Source organism: Silene latifolia, chromosome 4, assembly GCF_048544455.1.
Source record: "Silene latifolia isolate original U9 population chromosome 4, ASM4854445v1, whole genome shotgun sequence".
NCBI lineage: Eukaryota > Viridiplantae > Streptophyta > Magnoliopsida > Caryophyllales > Caryophyllaceae > Silene > Silene latifolia.
In genome coordinates, this window is record NC_133529.1 from 3,360,859 (window position 1) to 3,379,388 (window position 18,530).

General features: G+C 37.2%; 2 protein-coding genes across 2 annotated transcripts; both read left to right on the top strand.

The window, feature by feature from the left end:
* Positions 1–2,145: 2,145 nt before the first annotated feature.
* LOC141653918 (uncharacterized) lies at positions 2,146–2,961 on the top strand. Its single transcript, XM_074461784.1, has 2 exons — positions 2,146–2,547; positions 2,890–2,961. The coding sequence occupies exons 1-2, from the start codon at positions 2,146–2,148 to the stop codon at positions 2,959–2,961; spliced, it is 474 nt and encodes a 157-aa protein (XP_074317885.1).
* A 4,154-nt stretch (positions 2,962–7,115) lies between these two features.
* LOC141652590 (putative serine/threonine-protein kinase WNK3) lies at positions 7,116–12,540 on the top strand. The gene is made up of 8 exons (XM_074460127.1): positions 7,116–7,659; positions 7,930–7,967; positions 8,230–8,457; positions 8,554–8,777; positions 9,043–9,200; positions 10,434–10,614; positions 10,691–10,831; positions 11,194–12,540. Exons 1-8 carry the CDS (start codon positions 7,573–7,575, stop codon positions 12,195–12,197), a joined length of 2,061 nt encoding a protein of 686 aa, XP_074316228.1. The 5' UTR covers positions 7,116–7,572; the 3' UTR covers positions 12,198–12,540.
* Positions 12,541–18,530: the final 5,990 nt, after the last annotated feature.

Below are 18,530 nucleotides of genomic sequence, written 5' to 3' on the forward strand. Positions count from 1 at the left end.
GCCATAATAATAACATGAACACCATAGTCCACAGCCCACAGCCCACATATATCGAAATTGTGTCAAGAATTACGATCATCCAGTCATTTTGTTAATACCAAGTTACCAACCCATAATCCTATGACAATGCAAGTTTCCCCACATACATATAATAACATTATCAATAATAAATTATTATTATATTTGGTTTTGCTTGTTACCGGCACTATCTGTCACAAGCTGAAAATGGATAGTGGCATAAGGCAAGTGGGAGGACAAGTGGAGGGAAATGAAGCACCCTATAAATAGTGTCACTTGCATATTGTGAGAGGGACACTATCCGTCTTCAGCTTATGACGAATAGTGCCCGTCTTCAATGAGATTTTGTGTTATTGTTATTATGTAAAAAAGTTATACCGTATTATGTTACAAGTTCGTCCCCAATGTTAACTTAGGGAAAGTGTCAAACATGAGCTATCTGATACAGTCGCCTATCAAAAAATGATAAATTTGAAAGGGAAATGAAATACCCTTCCAAATTTGGTATTAATTTTAAAACTAGGGAATAAATTACACATAAATTAATGCAATTAATGCATGTATTAAGTATTTATTTCTCTTTTTAGTTTCTTAAATACACCCATTAAGTTTTATTTATCATTTCCCAATTCGAAATGCTTAGTTGAAGTTTTCGAGTTTTCTTTTCTAGTTGACTCTATTACATTACTAGTTCGTCCCTAATGTTAATTTTTTTTTTATAACATAATATCAGAACTTAGTTCCATCATCGACACTTATATTAGTTATATAGAAATAACTAGTTTTAAACCCGTGCAAAAAATGCACGGGTTGTAACAGGAGGTTTTATCATTGAATATATGAGTAAATTGTACCAAATAGTTCCATATATTTACATCTAATTATTTTACTTTCAATACAAATGTCATATTAGTATATTTATTTTGTCAAAATTTGTGATGTTGGAGTATAATAGTCATGCTGATTTTTTTGGTTTGATTTACACAATGAATTTGACTACTAATTCCGGATGATTAATCAATATGCATTGTTCACATTTTATTTGTCCGACTTAGAGGTAGGGGGACGACTATTTGAAAATTTTATTACGTTTTTAAATTTTAATTTATTAATATGTAATTGTATAATATATGGTTTTATATTGTTGTGTAAATGTGTAATCTTAATTAAATAATCTTAATTAAATAAGATTAAGAGAGTAATGAGTCGTGTAATTAATTGTATAGAGATAATGGGGGTCTCACTAAAAAAAAGAAAAAAAAAATGAAGAAAAATTCGGCCAATAGAAATCATTTAAAAAACCCATCTTTTATACTATGTAGATTTGGGGTTGTTATTCCCCATGTAACAGCTATTTAATCATTTACCAGAATTCGCCCCTTATTGACCAAAATAAATAAATTAAATAACCGTTTTAAGTTATAAAACAGTCTTATTCTACTCGTATAATTTGTACAAGTTATTGCCCTATATTCATCAATTATTTTTTCATTTGATTATTCTCCACCTCCTTAAACCTACATTATTTTTGCCATCTATATGCCAGTTTGATAATCTAAATTTTTATATTAATTTCACTTACATCCAAAGTAACGCTGGCAGCATCTATCCATATATTATGGCCTTATGGCCTTTGTTGAACTCTCCTTCTCCATGACCACTTATAATTCAATTCAACTTCCCAAAACAATTATATAATCAAACCTTACTCTCAAATTCAATCAATTCCTATAAAAATATCAACTCTTAAATCAAACTTACGCTCCGTCGACCAAGTTTTTTTGGTACGTAGTTAGTAAGACTGCGTACATCTGATCCAAATCCAAACTTGCCATATTAAGCAACTCCTTAAAAAATCCGTTTACAAAAATGTTAGCGGATCCAATTGGTATCCCGGCATGTTTCTCATCGGGAGACCGATCCACGGATGACCCGTCTACCACATCGGTAACACGGGCGGGTCAAAACGTGATCATGTCAATTTACAAAACAAAACTACGTAACCAAACACGTCTAATAACCATAACATGGTGCAGAAACGTCCTCCTCCTACACGGGTTATCGGTTTCGATATCGTCTCCTTCCGAAACCGAATCCGGGTCAATCGAATACACTTGTAAGGTGGAAATGAAGCCATGGTACTTTTGGAGGAAACAAGGATCGAAACGTTTCGTAATTGACAACGATTCGAAACCCGTAGATATTTTCTGGGACTTGAGATCAGCTAAATTCACTAATGGTGAAACCGAGCCTAGTTCGGATTACTACGTTGCCGTTTTATTCGATGGTGAAGTCGTTTTGTTAGCTGGTGACATGCGAAACGACGCGTTTAAGAAAACGGGCTGTGGGCCCGGGATTATTGAACCTACCTTGGTGTCTAAGAAAGAGCATGTTTTTGGTAAAAGACGTTTTTTTACTAAGGCTAAATTTCATGATAAGGGTACATTTCATGACATTTTAATTACATGCAAGAATAATAATAATGGGAATGTTAATCAGGTCGAAAACGGGTCGGGTCCGGAAATGGAGGTAAGAGTAGATGGGCAAGTAGTAATTCATGTTAAACATTTACAATGGAAGTTTAGAGGAAATGAGTGTATAAATGTGAATAAGTTAAGGGTTGAGGTTTATTGGGATGTACATGATTGGTTATTTAGTCCTGGTTTAAGGAATGCTTTATTCATTTTCAAGCCCATTATACCAATTTCTATGTTAGCATCCCCGGTGTCGTTATCGTCCTCGTTGTCGTTATCGTCTCAAACCGATAGCTCAGGGTCGACGATGGTGGATAGGTCACGGGTAAATGAACCGTCCGAGTTTTCCTTGTTTCTTTATGCTTGGAAGATTGAATAAACGATTATTGCACATCAGTGTCAGACTGGCAGAGCTAGGCAGGGGTTTATGTCAAATCCTGTTTATGTCACTGTTGTACATTATGATTAATGTTATAATTAAGGTTAGTCGATTCAAAATCATTTTACGATAACGGTTTGTGATTGGACAAACCGTTATCGTAAAATAGCGTTACTCCTGGCTCAATCACTATTTCACATTATAATAGCGTGTCAGTCGATTCTAAATCATTTCGAGAGAAACGGTCCGGGATTGGACAATGATATGAGTAAAGTATAGTGGAAAATAGAGAATCAACTTTGTGAAAAATGTCAATTAGTTGAATGGAAGCACATGGAGAAAGGCTGGAAAAGAGGGTCACACACACATACAGCTGGAGGAGTTCACAAGTGTTAATGTCAGAGATGACAGATTGGATACCTAAAGACATTGGTCAATCATCTTTTGATTGATTTTTGTTGCTTGGAATATTTTTTGCAATTATTATCTATTGATTTCTTATCTTATTATGATAATAAAAATGAATATGAATTATATGATTGTTGATTGTTTTTTTGCAACATGTCATCTTAATAATGTTCTTACTTAAAGAATCTCAATGAATTGATGACATTCTTATGACTATTCTATATAATTTGTGAGATTTTATGCTAAATCGATCGTGCCATTAAAGTTTTTAAGAGCCGGGTAAGTTTAAGACTTAAATTGACTCTCGATAATGAACTTTAATGGCACGGCCGATTTAGCATAAAGATGAATCGACCTTAATGTCGTACCAACCAAAGCAGGTCAAAGGTTGATTTTTAGCATATAAAAAGCTCGTTAGCGGTTACTATACAAAAACCGTTGAAGGTGTTATACGTTAGCAAAACTATTCATTTTAAAACAGACATTTGATTAGGGAAAACTTTTTCATTCAAGATTATGTGTGAATTTCAAATTTGGTGATCATTTTTCAAAACTTTGGATTGGTTTTTGAAATGTATGCTTTTCAAAGAAGCTACACAAATTCTCATTTGTGACGGCGATATCCGTCACAAGCTTGTGACGGGTACCGTTTTCTCTCACAAAATGCCCATTGAGAGGTGAGTGGGAAGCACATGGGGGTGCCCCACCTTTGTCCCCTCTCCCTTTTTGTGAGCACAAAATCTCATTGAAGACGGGCGATATCCGTCACAACCTTGTGACGGATACCGTTTCCTCTCACAAAATGCCCATTGAGAGGTGAGTGAGAAGCAGATGAGGGGTGCCCCACCTTATCCCCTCTCCCTTTTTATAAGAGGTCACAAACTTGTGACGGACTAATCCCGTCACAAGCAAGACTAGCTGTTTTGTGAGAGGTCACAAGCTTGTGACGGAATTAGCCCGTCACAAGCAAGACTAGCTGAAGAAGCTATGGCCATATGGTGTAAATTTGGAGAAAATTTTGTTTAGTTTTGAGATTTTATGTGATTCATATGAATCTTACTTTTGAGGCAAAATCATTTCTAACGACGGTTAAAACTCGTCATTCTTCAAGTTTGAAATATGATATACAAAATAAATGACTCATTAAACTTTTTATACAATCGTTATTATAAGTCATTAAGTCATTGAAAAACGACCTTCCAATATACAATTAGTGGCACAAGACTATTTATGGAGCATATGTGTAGTTTAATGTCAACCTTTTTATGATTAGAATAATAATCACAATAATCAATATAAATATATAAAATATAATTTTAATTTATCTCGTGTTATGAATATAAAAGTAATTGTAATTGTATTGTGAATTAATATTGGTGTTGTGATTTGCACCAAATGTGCCTTTTCATTATTTCATTTTCAACAATCTTATCTATATAAATTCAGAAGACAATACTCACTGTACATCACGCCACGTCATAAATGCATTTTTTTTTTTAAAATCCATGTTACGGTGGGACCCATGAGTGTGCAATGTATTTAATTATTCAGATATCCGTCATTTGTTGAAATATGCGATAAATTCCGTTTTGCAACAAATTATATAAAATCATATTATGAAAATATTCTTCGAATTAATATTATGATAAAATTTTTACATTCCGTGTAAATAAAATTAATAACATATACGAAGAATTAATTACAAATGCGAGTAAATGTAATTGAATTACATAATTTAAAAAACAAAATTACACAATAAAATTACATAATTTCAGGAAGGAATTACACTTATATACGGGATCGAACATAAAACGGAAATGAATTACATATATTTTTGTTACTATTATTGTACCATGCAGCAACAAAATCACAACATAATTTTTTAAAAGTATAGGGTACAAATTTTTTTTTTTCAAAAAATCAATCATGACGGAATATTTACTTGGAATATAAAATTCGGCATCTTAACTATCAGCCGCGAACACCGAAATTGGTAGGTGACAATGATAGGAAACCGAGTTAATATCAACGAGCATTTAAAGCTATTTTTAATTTCTTGTTACTCTAAAAAAACAAATAAATAAATTTATTGTAATTTACAAGTGATTAATTTTTTTTTAATAATTTATTTAAAATTCACAATTGTTATAACAAATATTGTTTAAATAATAACAACACGATAATGTAAAAGTCGAAAAACTTTAAAATATGTTTTTTCTAGGAAAAATAATCCTCTCAGATCTGTATAGAAAGCCGTTCATCACCGGGGATTTATGTACTTGGAGCAAAAATTATGGCAATTTTACTATCAGTGTCGCACTCCGAATTCGGAAGATTTCCGGTACGTTTCAGTAGAAGACAATTCCCCACCGCTGTTTGTTTTGCAATGACGATAAACAAGAGTCAAGGGCAGTCTTTATCTCAGGTCAACATCTATCTTCCAAGACCAGTGTTTAGTCATGGCCAGCTTTATGTCGCACCTTCCAGGGTCACCCGAAAAGAAGGCTTGAAAATTTTAATTTGTGACTCAGATATACGTACTTCTACTACGACTACTAATGTAGTGTATCATGAAATTTTTCAATTTTTAAAATAACTTGCATATGTTAAAGTTGATTATTAGATTTTCTTTTATCCGAATGTAAAGTTTTTTATGTATGCAATTTTTATTTACAAGAGTAGATTACGTTATTTCCTTATAAACCAGTGCATGTGAACACATGTTTGTAATAAATTTAAACATTAATTATGTACATCGTTGATTTAGACAAATTAGATAGGTATAATAGAAATGCAAAAACAAATATACATCAAAAAACATTAATTCTGGCCCAAATACATACCCGTGCAATTTTGCACGGGTTTAAAACTAGTTTAATATATTTATATTTCACCATCGATAAATTTCAAATAAGACCCTTTACAATGTCAAAAAGTCAACAACTTTAAAATACCTTTTATACCTCATCAAACATTAATACTTATAAAATAATTTATACAATGTATAAGTATTACAATATGTTGTATATTATGCAACGATCTTTATTACTCCCTCCACTTTTTTTTGTTCACCCCATTTCTTTTTACACGGATATTAAGAAAAATTATTAAAGAATGAAAAAATAATAAAAGAGTTGTAAGTGGGGCGAAAAGAATGATTAAAGAATGAAAAAGTAATAAAAAAGATGTAAGTGGGGTGAAAAGAATGATTAAAAAATGAAAAAGGTAGTCCAAATAAGGAAAGAATAGAAATGTGGTGAAAATAGATAATTTGCCAAAAAAGGAAAATGGGGTGAAAATAGGAAAGTGGAGGGAGTATTATCTTGATTCTTGAGGTAGTCATTCAAGCTTGTCAACTTGGCCTGCCACATCGGGTCGCCACCTTATAACTCGCTTGATCTGACATCCCGACTTGCCTTTATAAAGGACCAGATCACGATTAAAATTTCACAATCGAATCCACTTTGCAGTTCGTAAAAAAAGTTTAAAGAACATGATTGAGCTCACACAAACCGATTCAAACACGATCCAAGTCCAATATAGGCCTAAGCAACCTGCCAAGGCCCGACTCATTCCACATGCTCGTCGGACTCTTTCCATTGGCCCGCATTCCAGTTCGTCGAAAAGTTTAAAGACATTCTTCCGCTCGCACAAACCAATCCAAACACGATCCAATTTAAATACAGGCCTAAGCAACCTGCCGAGCCCGATTATTTCCACATACTCGATCCGACTCTTTTCACTGGCCCGACCCAACACGAACCGACCGTGGCCGCCTCTTTTTTTTTTTTTTTTTTTTTTTTTTTTTTTTTTTGAAGTCTCAAGAATCAAATCAAGGGCAAAGTTGAAAAATCGACAAACTTTTTTTCTTCGACCCGTTGGAGTAGACTTTTTTTGTTTTTTGTTTTTTTTTGCTGGTTATTTACTAATCATTACGTACAAAATTTTGCTTTTTTTCCCCTTTCATGTTCTTCCTGTTGTTGTCTTCTTTATTCAAACAGAAAAATTTGTCGATTTAATGATTTCATAATTTTCAACAAAACATCGCGCACTTTCTTAATCTGCAGAAACCCAATTCAGACGGCTCTCTTTTCTAATTACCCTTTTGATCAAAATTCAATTCCAATTAGTCATCATTTTGATCTTCTCTTCATAATTAGGCATCTGGGTCTTTGATTTTAATTGATTCCTCAACTGGGTTTTGATTCAAAGAATCAATTTTGCAATAAAGTTGAAAACTTTTGCGTTTTTGATTTAAATTGTGTGATCAATTTTTCAATTTTAGGTTGAATAATGCCCCTTGAAGGTTCATCTGAGCAAGAAACGGATGATCCAGAACCCGAATTTGCAGAGATTGATCCAACTCGCCGTTATGGTCGGGTCAGTAATTCAATCATATGGTTAATGGTTAATCTATTACTCCCCCGTCCCGTTCACTTGTTTACCTTTTATATTTTTTATGAGGGGTATTTTAATCAAAGGTAAACAATTGAGACGGAGGGAGCTGCAATTTTGAATTATAACGCACTTTTTGGCATTTAATACTGTTTTTGTTGTTTAGTGGTATGTTCTACAATAATGGGTGCAATTTGTTTTATGCAAAATCGGAATTTGTCTTAATTTATTGGTTTACTTGATTTTTTTTTGCAGTATAAGGAAATTCTAGGGAAAGGAGCTTTTAAGAAAGTGTATCCTTTTTTTAAGTAGCTGCTATTTTGGTTAATTTCCTGTTGTTTATGTTGTGTAAGCATACAGAATCTCATTTGAGACCGTCTTAAGCTTAAGACGGATTCTTTTCATGCTATATACATAGTAGCTAGTTTAAGTGTTTAACAATAGCTATAATGATGATTATGTTGGTAAGTTTAAGACGGTCTAGCTCGTTGTCTTATGAACATTATAAATTTGTAGGAAGTACTTTGTTTATCCTTGATGAAAGAATTCATTTAGATACAGAGCTTTTGACGAGTTAGAAGGAATAGAAGTAGCATGGAATCAAGTTAAAGTTTCGGAATTGCTTCGCAATTCTGAGGATTTGGAAAGGCTTTATTCGGAGGTTCATCTCCTTAAGACATTGAAGCATAAGAATATTATTAAGTTTTATAATTCTTGGATTGATACCAAAAATGAGCATATAAACTTCATTACCGAGATCTTCACTTCAGGCACTCTACGGCAGTATGTTTGTGGTCCTTTCTTTTGTTAGCTTCTGGACATGACTTTGATTCACTTATTTGTATGCCCTTGTTGAGGTTTTGTTCGTTTCTTTGGTAGATACCGGAAGAAGCATAAGCATGTTGACCTGAGGGCACTGAAGAAATGGTCTCGACAAATTCTCGAAGGTCTTTTGTACCTTCATAGCCATGATCCTCCTGTAATACATAGGGATCTAAAGTGCGATAACATTTTTGTTAATGGCAACCATGGTGAGGTAAAAATTGGTGATCTTGGATTGGCTGCCATTCTTCACCATGCAAATGCAGCTCACAGTGTCATTGGTGAGATGTAGTTTGGTTATGTTTGTTAATTGATTTAAGTGCATGTCTCAACCACGGTCCACGGTTAGTATTTGGCTAACTAGCTGAGGAAGCATACAAGAACTTGCATGATATGGTTACATTCTCACATATGTGAGACTCACTATTTACCATGTAATCAAATGAGGAATACATAAGGGTTTGGTTTGATGAGCACATGTCAGAGCGTCTCATACAAGGCTCACTGGTAGAACTTGGAAGTAATGTGTGTATACTCTCATTTCAGGCACACCAGAGTTTATGGCGCCTGAGCTTTATGAAGAGGAATACAACGAGCTCGTTGATATTTATGCCTTTGGCATGTGCCTGTTGGAGCTGGTGACATTTGAGTACCCTTATACAGAATGTAGCAACGCTGCTCAGATATATAAGAAAGTGACATCAGTGAGTCGATTCTTGACTTTAAATCTTTTAAACGAGTTTTCTATACCCCCATCTCCCTGTCCAGTTCACAATTTTTTGGTCATTTCAATGTCATAGAGTTTACTGCTGACACTTGAAGAGACAAACAGTCTCATATTCTATATCTATGTGATTAAGGATCTTATCCTGTGGCACGGAGTGTGGAACAGGATGCTGCATCACCTCTAGTCTCTTCAATAGTTCAATGCCTTTTAATGCTTAGAGGTAGTGTGAGGTGCTTATCATTGTAGGAGTATTTTCCTTGGTACTCAGAGTATGTGTCTGGGAGAGGATATGTTGGGGTTTCGTATACCGTGTGACTGTGTGAGAGATCTCCAAAAAGGATATACTCCCTCTGTCCCGATCATTTGTTGTCCTTTTCCATATTGGGGTGTCTCAGTGAGTTGTTGTCCTTTCTATTTTAAGAATGAACTTGATGAACAATTTGATCATTCACACTCAATTTGTTCCACTTGGCATTTAGTAATTGGCCCTTTCCTCTTTTCTTGGTCTTTGTGCTTAGAATTCCATGTTTGCTTAGAATTCCATTTAGTTACTCAGCTCTATGTTTGCTTATTTGTGTATATAGTTGCATGTCTGGCTGTTCGCTTGTGTGGTGCGTGCCTATTTCAACTGTCCAGTTTAGTTGGAAGCCTTGAGTCCTGACGATTATTACTGGCTTAATGTACTGTTGGGAATACGGACCCTTTAACGGGAGAAAGGGCTCCTTTAACGTCCAATGGATGATACTCCCTCCGTCCCGGTCATTTGTTGTTCTTTTCCATTTTTGGGTGTCTCGGTCAATTGTTGTCTTTTCTATTTTAGGAATGCATTTGGTGAACAATTTGGTCATTCACACTCAATTTGGTCCACAGTCATTTAGTAATTGAATCTCTCCTCTTTTCTTGGTCTTTGTGCCAAAACCAAAGGACAACAAATGACCGGGACGGAGGGAGTATTATATTCCTTTCCAAGCCTTATGTACTTTCCATCCGTATTCACCCTCAGTTTATACCCTTATTTAGTTGTTAGGACTTGTTACAGATCCGCAAGGTGTGCTTATATGACTTGGTAAATGGCTCGGTTATGTTAGAGCTTTGAATCATTATGCATGGCCAGTGTAGCTTTATTTTTTCTGTCCTTACTATATGTGTTATATATTGTTTATCAACTGGGTTTATCAAAGTTTTTCTTAAGTCTCTTTTTCATTGCTAGGGAGTAAAGCCTGCATCTTTGGTGAAAGTGACGGATCCTGAGGTCAAAACATTTATAGAAAAATGTATTGCTCACTTGCCTGAAAGATTGACTGCCCAAGAACTCCTCCGGGATCCTTTCTTGTCAGATGTTCATCTGGAGAACACTGGCCGCTCCTTACATGTTAATTTACAGCATCCAGGCATGGCTTTGCTTGTTTGGTAGACAGCTTTAAGGTCTTCCTTACCTTTCTTTTAATCAACTGTATAAACTTGCAGGGGTCACTCGAAATAATTCTAATACTGGTACAAAACAAGCGGACGACTCTCATCCTGGACCAACTAGAGACCTTACAGTGCAGGGGGAAAGGAAAGACGTCAACACTATATTTATTAAATTGAGAATAACCGATACTACAGGTTTTCCTTGTTCTTTTGCCATCTCTTATTCATTGTATTTCTGTTGTTAGTCAAAGACTACCTATTAGGTTTTGGATTTTGATGGAACGAAATAGAATGGTTCGATAAGGTGGTTGCACTTCTTTTTCTTGTGAAGCAGTAGAGAATTCAATGCAATGCTCGATATGCTTTTCATTTTTGGGTCATGTGACAACAGAACAGCCTCTTTGTTAACACAAGAGCAAGTCTGTGTTAACACGGGAGTTAGTCTGCGTCCCTTTGACCCACATTTCGTGGGAGCTCTTGTGGCATCGAGGTATTCATTGTGAACCTCCTTAATATCCATTATCAGATGAGTAATTGAATTTTTTTGTGCTGTCCAGGTAATTGTCGCAATATTCATTTTCCTTTTGACATTGAAGCAGACACGTCGATCGCAGTTGCTAGTGAAATGGTTCATGAACTGGACCTAACGGACCAAGATATTCCAACCATAGCCGACATGATTGACTCTGAAATTAGAGCTCTAATCCCGGATTGGTCACCCAGGGACTCGTCTACCGGTGATTCTGGTTTTGATAGCAACATGTCTGACTGCAAAGAAGAGGCATCTCCGCTTCCTCCCCCTGAAAACAAGGACGATGTCTCTCAGCTGACAGTCGTATCTCCCTTTTCAGGCACTAGTTTTTACCCAGATCAATTGCCTTCCGGTCGCAAGTTTTGGTCTGACTCTCCTCGGACTGGAGGCGGATTTTCTCCTGTTAGGTCCCACCCTTTGAGCCCAAATACTGACACCCAAACATTTCAAAATGTCCATCTACCCCTAAAGCCCGGGGGTAGCACCTTGCATGAAGAATCACATGAAGAAAAAACAAATGAAGATAAAACGGAATTCCCAGAAGGGGATGCTAACAAGAAAGGGGATAATTCTCCCGAGCGTGTCGAAAATGTTGAGTTTGATAAAGTTGGGAAAATAAGCGGGGATTCTAACGTGAATACCGATGAAAGCAGTATAATTGCCAACAAGCTTCAGGACTTGTTAAATGAGCAACAAAAAGAGATGGATGATCTGAAGCGAAATCACGAGTTGGCTGTATTTAGTATTATCAAGGAACTTTCTCCTCAAACTCGTCTGAAAGTATTCGACATATGTCGCAGGAAGATCCCTGACAGTAAATTGCATTCTGAGATAAATATTTCTTCTTCCGGGCATCCACCAACTCCTGGCTCATCAGCAAGAAGAATACTTACTCGTTCAGTTAGTACTATTGATTTTACTATTGGCCCGAGAACCCGTACTCCAACCAGCAACATGGATAATTGGAGTCTGAAGAAGCAGTGCAGTTCTGATGGAATTGCTGTTATTTTGGAAGATAATTTAGAATAACCGAAACAAGGTCTTCCCTTCGAATCATCTTTTTGCTTGCGAGATTTAGAAGTAAGTCTCTTTTTATATGCCCTACTTTACCTTTACTTTTTTGCCTGGTTAACTACACTTTCTAGCTGAACATTCGTTGTTGGTATTACTTCTTGGTAAAGTGTGGTATATAAGTCATTCATGTATATAGGATTAGTTTCTGCTGAATTTAGAATTAGTTGGCAATTCGATCTTGTAGTTTATGTATATTTTGTCAGATATTTTTTCTTATAGGCGACAATTTGTGGAGTGAATACAAACTCGAGATGTATACAATTCTTTTACCTATATATATGCATTGTGTGTTATATTACTTCGACTCAGCTGGAAGTGTTAGCATAGTTATTTTGAAAAAGGTCGTATATTTTTAGCCTAAAATAAAATGTTGTGTAATTCCATAGTTATCGGACAGCCAACCGAGTATGTAGTAAAGTAACAGATATTTGCTGCATGTTGGTGTGCATAGTGATGTACTCTGCTATAGATTGTTATGTTTTAACTGCAATCGGTGGCATGTCCGATATATGTCAGAAACAGAAACATTACCACCCTTGTAGTTATAAGCCTAGTCAATATCGACACACAAAATGTCGCTTACTGAAGATCAAATGCTTAACGACATTGTGAAACTTCAATGTCCGAGTCGTGAACAACAGAATTCAGTAATACATGTTGCATACAATGTAATGTTCTTGATACAGTGCCTGAAACTCGGAATTATTTCGGGTATAATTGAATTAATTTTTTTAGCTCAACAGGGGATTTGATTGTGGTACAGTTTTGGAACCGAGAGATTAGTATGAGATATCACCGAAAAATTTACGCAATTATTTACTATTGACCCGTGGTTAATATAATTACGTTGTACCCCTCCCTCCGTTTCGATTATTTATCTATATATATGTTTTTGAGTTGGCGGATTTGCTTAGTTAGCTCATGAATCACGAATCTAAATTACCTGGATTATGGTGTTTGGCTACGAATTTCTCAAATTATGCTCGCAAAGATGCGAATCAGCCGTTCGTATTATGAATTCGAATTAGTCGTGTTACGAATATGGCAACCGAAATTTGATTTTGACACAGATTAAAAGATTAAAGATATAGGTGCTTTAAAAAACATAAAAAAGACAGTCATTTGGAAACTCATAAATTATTAGTGGATGTTACTGAGAGTCTGAGACTTTATGAGAAAAAGAAATGTAATCGGATATATTACTTACCACCGTCGCAAACATTTTATATAGGGTCTAGCATTTCAGTCAAGCTCACATGGTTCATGTGAGCGGATACCAGACTACCAGCGGCTAGAGATGATCACGAGTCAGATTGGGGTCGGGCCGTGTCATACCTCCTCAGCTAAACTATACTCGTCCTAAATATGTAAAAATTGAACTAGAAACTTTTAACAAGTCGGTCCTAACTACTCCGTAGTTAGGACTTAGGACCAGACTAGTTGGCTGTTCAAAAAACATCCCATTAACCTATTCAGGCCATTCTACACTATTGAGTATTGATCACTTCCCCTCGTCCGATGACATAATCTCATTTCCCTTTGTACAAACCATCCTAAAAATGAAGGTGACACGCGGTAGAAAAATCGGGTGAAAAAGAAACTTAATCCTGTCTCTCGAACGACTCAAATTTAAGTGTATTATAATACCCGGTTTTCAGGATTCCAGGTTTGCGTAAAAATATTCTTTGAAAATCACATAGAAAATTCCCCGGACCAGATAAAGCGGCCACACAAATTTTGAGGAGCAACGGAGCACATTTAGAGGTGCCGTTATGCAATAAACCAACATTTGCTGAACCTCAGATAATAATGAAAAATGGATTAATACTCGTTATTTGGAAATGAAATCGAATAGAATAACTCGAAATGACCTCAAACACGTCACGCGTGTTACGAAAACCGAAAGAAAAAGAAACCTGGTCCGTTACGACCTCGCGAATGGCATAAATTGAAGTGTATAATACACGGTTTTCAGGATTCGAGGGACTCGGATCAAAATTCTCTGGAAATCACACAGAAGGTTCCTAGGATCTGGAAAAACGGCCACACAAAATTTGATGAGCAACGAAGGACATTTGGGGGTGTCGGTATGCGATAAACCAGCCTTCCTCGAATTTTTGATAATCGTGGAAAATGGATTAATACTCCTTTTTGAACCTGAAATCGAATTGGGTAACTCCTGAAACGACAACGGACACATGGTTAAAAAATCGGGAGAAAAAGAGATGTGGTCCGGTACGACCTCCTGAACGGCTCAAATTAAAGTGTGTATAATACACGGTTTTCGAGATTACAGAGACCCGGAATAAAATTCTCCGAAAATCACACACAAGGTTAGTCGAATCAGGTAATGCGGCCACACAAAGTTTGAGGAGCAACGAAGGACATTTAGGGGTGTCAGTATGCGATAAACTAGAATTCGTCGAACCTCGGATAATCGTGAAAAATGAATTAATACTCCTTATTTGTGCCTGAAATCGAATTGGGTAAATCCTGAAATAACCTCGGACACGTAGTTGAAAAACCGGCAGAAAAAGAACGTGGTCCAGTACGACCTCCGTACGGCTCAAATTGAAGTACATAATACACAGTTTTCGGGATTTAAGGGACCCGGAACAAAATTCTCCGGAAATCACAAAGAAGGTTCCTCGAATCGGGTAAAGCGACCACACAAAATTTGAGGAGCAACGAAGGACATTTGGAGGAAGCCGGTATGCGATAAACCAGCATTTGTCTAACCTCGAATAATCGTGGAAATTAGATTAATACACCTTATTAGAGCGTGAAATCGAATCGGGTAACTCCTGAAATGACCACGGACATATGGTTAAAAACCGGGAGAAAAAGAAACGTGGTCCGGTACAACCTCCCAAACGGCTCAAGATGATGTGTATAATACACGGTTTTCGAGATTCGAGGGAACCAGAACAAAATTCTCCGGAAATCACGTTGAAGAATCCCCGGATCAGGTAAAGCAGCCACACAAAATTTAAAGAGCGACGGCGGACATTTGGGAGTGTCAGTATGCGATAAACTAGCATTCGTCGAACCCCGGATAATCGTGGAAAATGTAAAAATACTCCTTATTTGGGCCTCAAATCGAATTGAGTAACTCTTGAAATGACCTCGGACACTGGTTTAAAAACCGGAAGAAAAAGAAACGTGGTCCGGTACGACCTCTTGAACGGCTCAAATTATTGTGTATAATACACGGTTTTCGGGATTCGAGGGACCCGGAACAAAATCTCCGGAACTCGGACATAAGGTTCTTCAGATCAAGTAATGTAGCCACACAAAATTTGAGTAGCAACAGAAGACATTTGGGAGGTGCCGGTATGCGATAAACCAGCATTCGCCGAACCTCCGATAATCGTGGAAATCGGATAAATACTCCTTATTTGGGCCTGAAATCGAATTGGGTAACTCCTAAAATGACCACGGACATGTAGTTAAAAAACCATGAGAAAAAGAAACGTGGTCCGGTAAGATCTCCCGAACGGCTCAAATTCAAGTGTATAATACACAGTTATCAACATTCGAGGGACCCGGAACAAAATTCTCCGAAAATCACACAGAAGAATCCTCGGATCAGGTAAAGCGCCCATGCAATATTTGAGGAGCAACAGAGGACATTTGATGGTGCCGATATACGATAAACCAGTATTCGTCGACCCCCAGATAATTGTGAAAAATGGATTAATAGTACTTATTTGGGCCTGAAATCGAATTGGGTAACTCCTGATATGACCTCGGACACTTGGTTGAAAAACCGGGAGAAAAAAAAACGTGATCATGTTCGACCTCTCGAACGGCTCAAATTGAAGTATATAATAATACACGGCTTTCAGGATTCAAGGGATCCGGAACAAAAAATTTCGGAACTCTGACACAAAGTTATTCGGATCAGGTGATGCGGCCACACAAAATTTGAGGAGCAACGGAAGACATTGGAGGTGCCGGTATGGATAAACCAGCATTCGTCGAACCTCGGATAATCGTGGAAAATGAATTAATATTACTTATTTGGGCCTGAAATCGAATTGGGTAAATCCTGAAATGACCTCGGACACGTAATTGAAAAGGCGGGAGAAAAAGAAATATGATATTGTATGACCTCCTGAACGGCTCAAATTAAAGTATAATACACAGTTTTCGGGATTCCATGGATCCGGAACAAAATTCGCCGGAAATCACGCAAAAGATTCCTCGGATAAGGTATAGCGGCCACACAAAAGTTGAGGAGCAACGAAGGACATTTGAGGGGTGCCGGTATGCGATAAACCAGCATTCGTCGAATCTATGGTAATCAAGGCAATTGGATTAATACTCCTTATTTTGGCCTGAAATCGAATTGGGTAACTGCAATACTACGTATTTATGAGTCTTTGGATATTCTATCGAGTAGGCCTTACTCTGTCGAGTAAGGGTGAGTTGCAGTTTAAAATAGTTTATGACATGTTGGGTACTCGATCGAGTAACGTGGATACTCGATCGAGTAAGGGGGCACTCGATCGAGTACCTTAGCTACTCGATCGAGTAAGCCATTACTGGGGATGATTTCTCGGGTTTTGTTAATAATGCGATTAGAGTATATAATACTTCCGTCATTGTTCTTAAAACACTTTTTAAAACCTAATCACCGTGAGAAGAGAAATCAAACTACGTCATTCGCTTTAATCGCATTGTTGGCAAATCTCGGAGCTTGGAAGGTCGGATTCTACCTTTCTTTATACCGTTGTGATCCTTGCGTCGAGGGTAAGACCTATATACCGTTTTTATAGCATTTCATTAAAGTTGGTTAAACCCTAATTTGGGGATTTGGAGGTTTTGTTGTTTGTATGATTGGTAGTGATTATGTGTTTGTATATTAGGAGGAGGATTCGTAGAGGAAGCGTTTTGATATCAGCTGTGAGATCGTCTGATTGTTGTGCTTTCCAGGTAGGGTTTCCCTACTCAGTATTAATTACATAATGTGTGGTGATTGTGCTGTAGTTAGTGATTGTTGATTGATTCAGACGGTTGTTGATGTTGTATTGTGATTGCTGATTGTTTGTCTCTGGTTCTCGAGATGCGTTCTCGGCTGAGTGGAGTCACTTGCGGGAGTGGCTTCACGCCCTAATTTCGCCCTTCGTGGAACCCGCCACGGAAGGGGATGTGCACATTAATGGAACAGGGTTATCGCTCGGTATGATGAGCGGGGATTTGGTGGGTGCGGTGCGGTCCCCCAGCTGGCGGGTGATCCAGTGGACGTCGGTGACGGAGATTGATTGGAGTGGGTGATTGTGTGTGACTGCTTGAGCTGTCTTGATTACTGTATTGTTGGTTATATAAATTGTGTGAATAGTACTTACCCCGGTTTATTGTTTTAAAACATGCGGTGATCCATTCGGGGATGGTGAGCAGATATTGAGCAGGTATGAGTTGAGTGCTGGGATAGCTGGGATGTGCCACGATCTGATGATAGAAGTCTTCCGCTGTAGCTTAGTAGTTTTCATAAACATTTCGATTAGATCAGTGAGAGCGAGTCGGTTTGAGAACATGTATACGTATTTTGGTTTGGTTTTTGGATTGTAACCTTTCACTAAAGTATTTCTATTTAAACGTTGTTTCATTATTGTTTATTTGATTATCATTGCCTCGGGTAACCGAGATGGTAGCATCCTTATACCTGAATGGTCCTGGTAAGGCACTTGGAGTATGGGGGTGTTACAGTAACTCCTAAAATGAACATGAACACGTAGTTAGAAAAACCGTGAGAAAAAAAAACGTGGCCTGGTACGACCTCCTGAACGACTCAAATTGAAGTGTAACACGGTTTTTGGGATTCTAGGGACCCATAATAAAATTATCCGGAAATCACACAGAAGGTTCCTCGGATCAGGTAAAGTGGCCACACAAAATTTCAGGATCAACGGTAGACATTTAGAATTGCCGGTAATCCGGTATGCGATAAATCAGCATTCGTCGAAGCCTGGATAATCGTAGAAAATGGATTCACACTTCTTATTTGGGCATGAAGTTGAATTGGGTAAATCCTGAAATGATCTCGGACACATGGTTTAAAAACTGGGAGAAAAAGAAACGTGGTTTGGTACGACCTCCCGAACGGCTCAAATTGAAGTGTATAATACACGGTTTTCGGGATCAAGAATAAAATTATCCGGAAATCACACAGAAAGTTTCTCGGATGAGGTAAAGCGGCCATACCAAATTTGAGGATCAACGAAGGACATTTGGGGGTGCCTGTATGAGATAAACCAGCATTCGTCGAACCCCGGAAATTGTGGA

Bases quoted from the DNA above. Each gene is read 5' to 3' on its own strand.
- LOC141652590 (XM_074460127.1), top strand. From the start codon at position 7,573: ATGCCCCTTGAAGGTTCATCTGAGCAAGAAACGGATGATCCAGAACCC. The intron at 7,660-7,929 runs GTCAGTAATTCA...TTTTTTTTGCAG, and splicing joins CAACTCGCCGTTATGGTCGG to TATAAGGAAATTCTAGGGAA. The intron at 7,968-8,229 runs GTATCCTTTTTT...GAATTCATTTAG, and splicing joins AAAGGAGCTTTTAAGAAAGT to ATACAGAGCTTTTGACGAGT.
- LOC141653918 (XM_074461784.1), top strand. From the start codon at position 2,146: ATGAAGCCATGGTACTTTTGGAGGAAACAAGGATCGAAACGTTTCGTA. The intron at 2,548-2,889 runs GTAAGAGTAGAT...ATTGCACATCAG, and splicing joins GGTCGGGTCCGGAAATGGAG to TGTCAGACTGGCAGAGCTAG.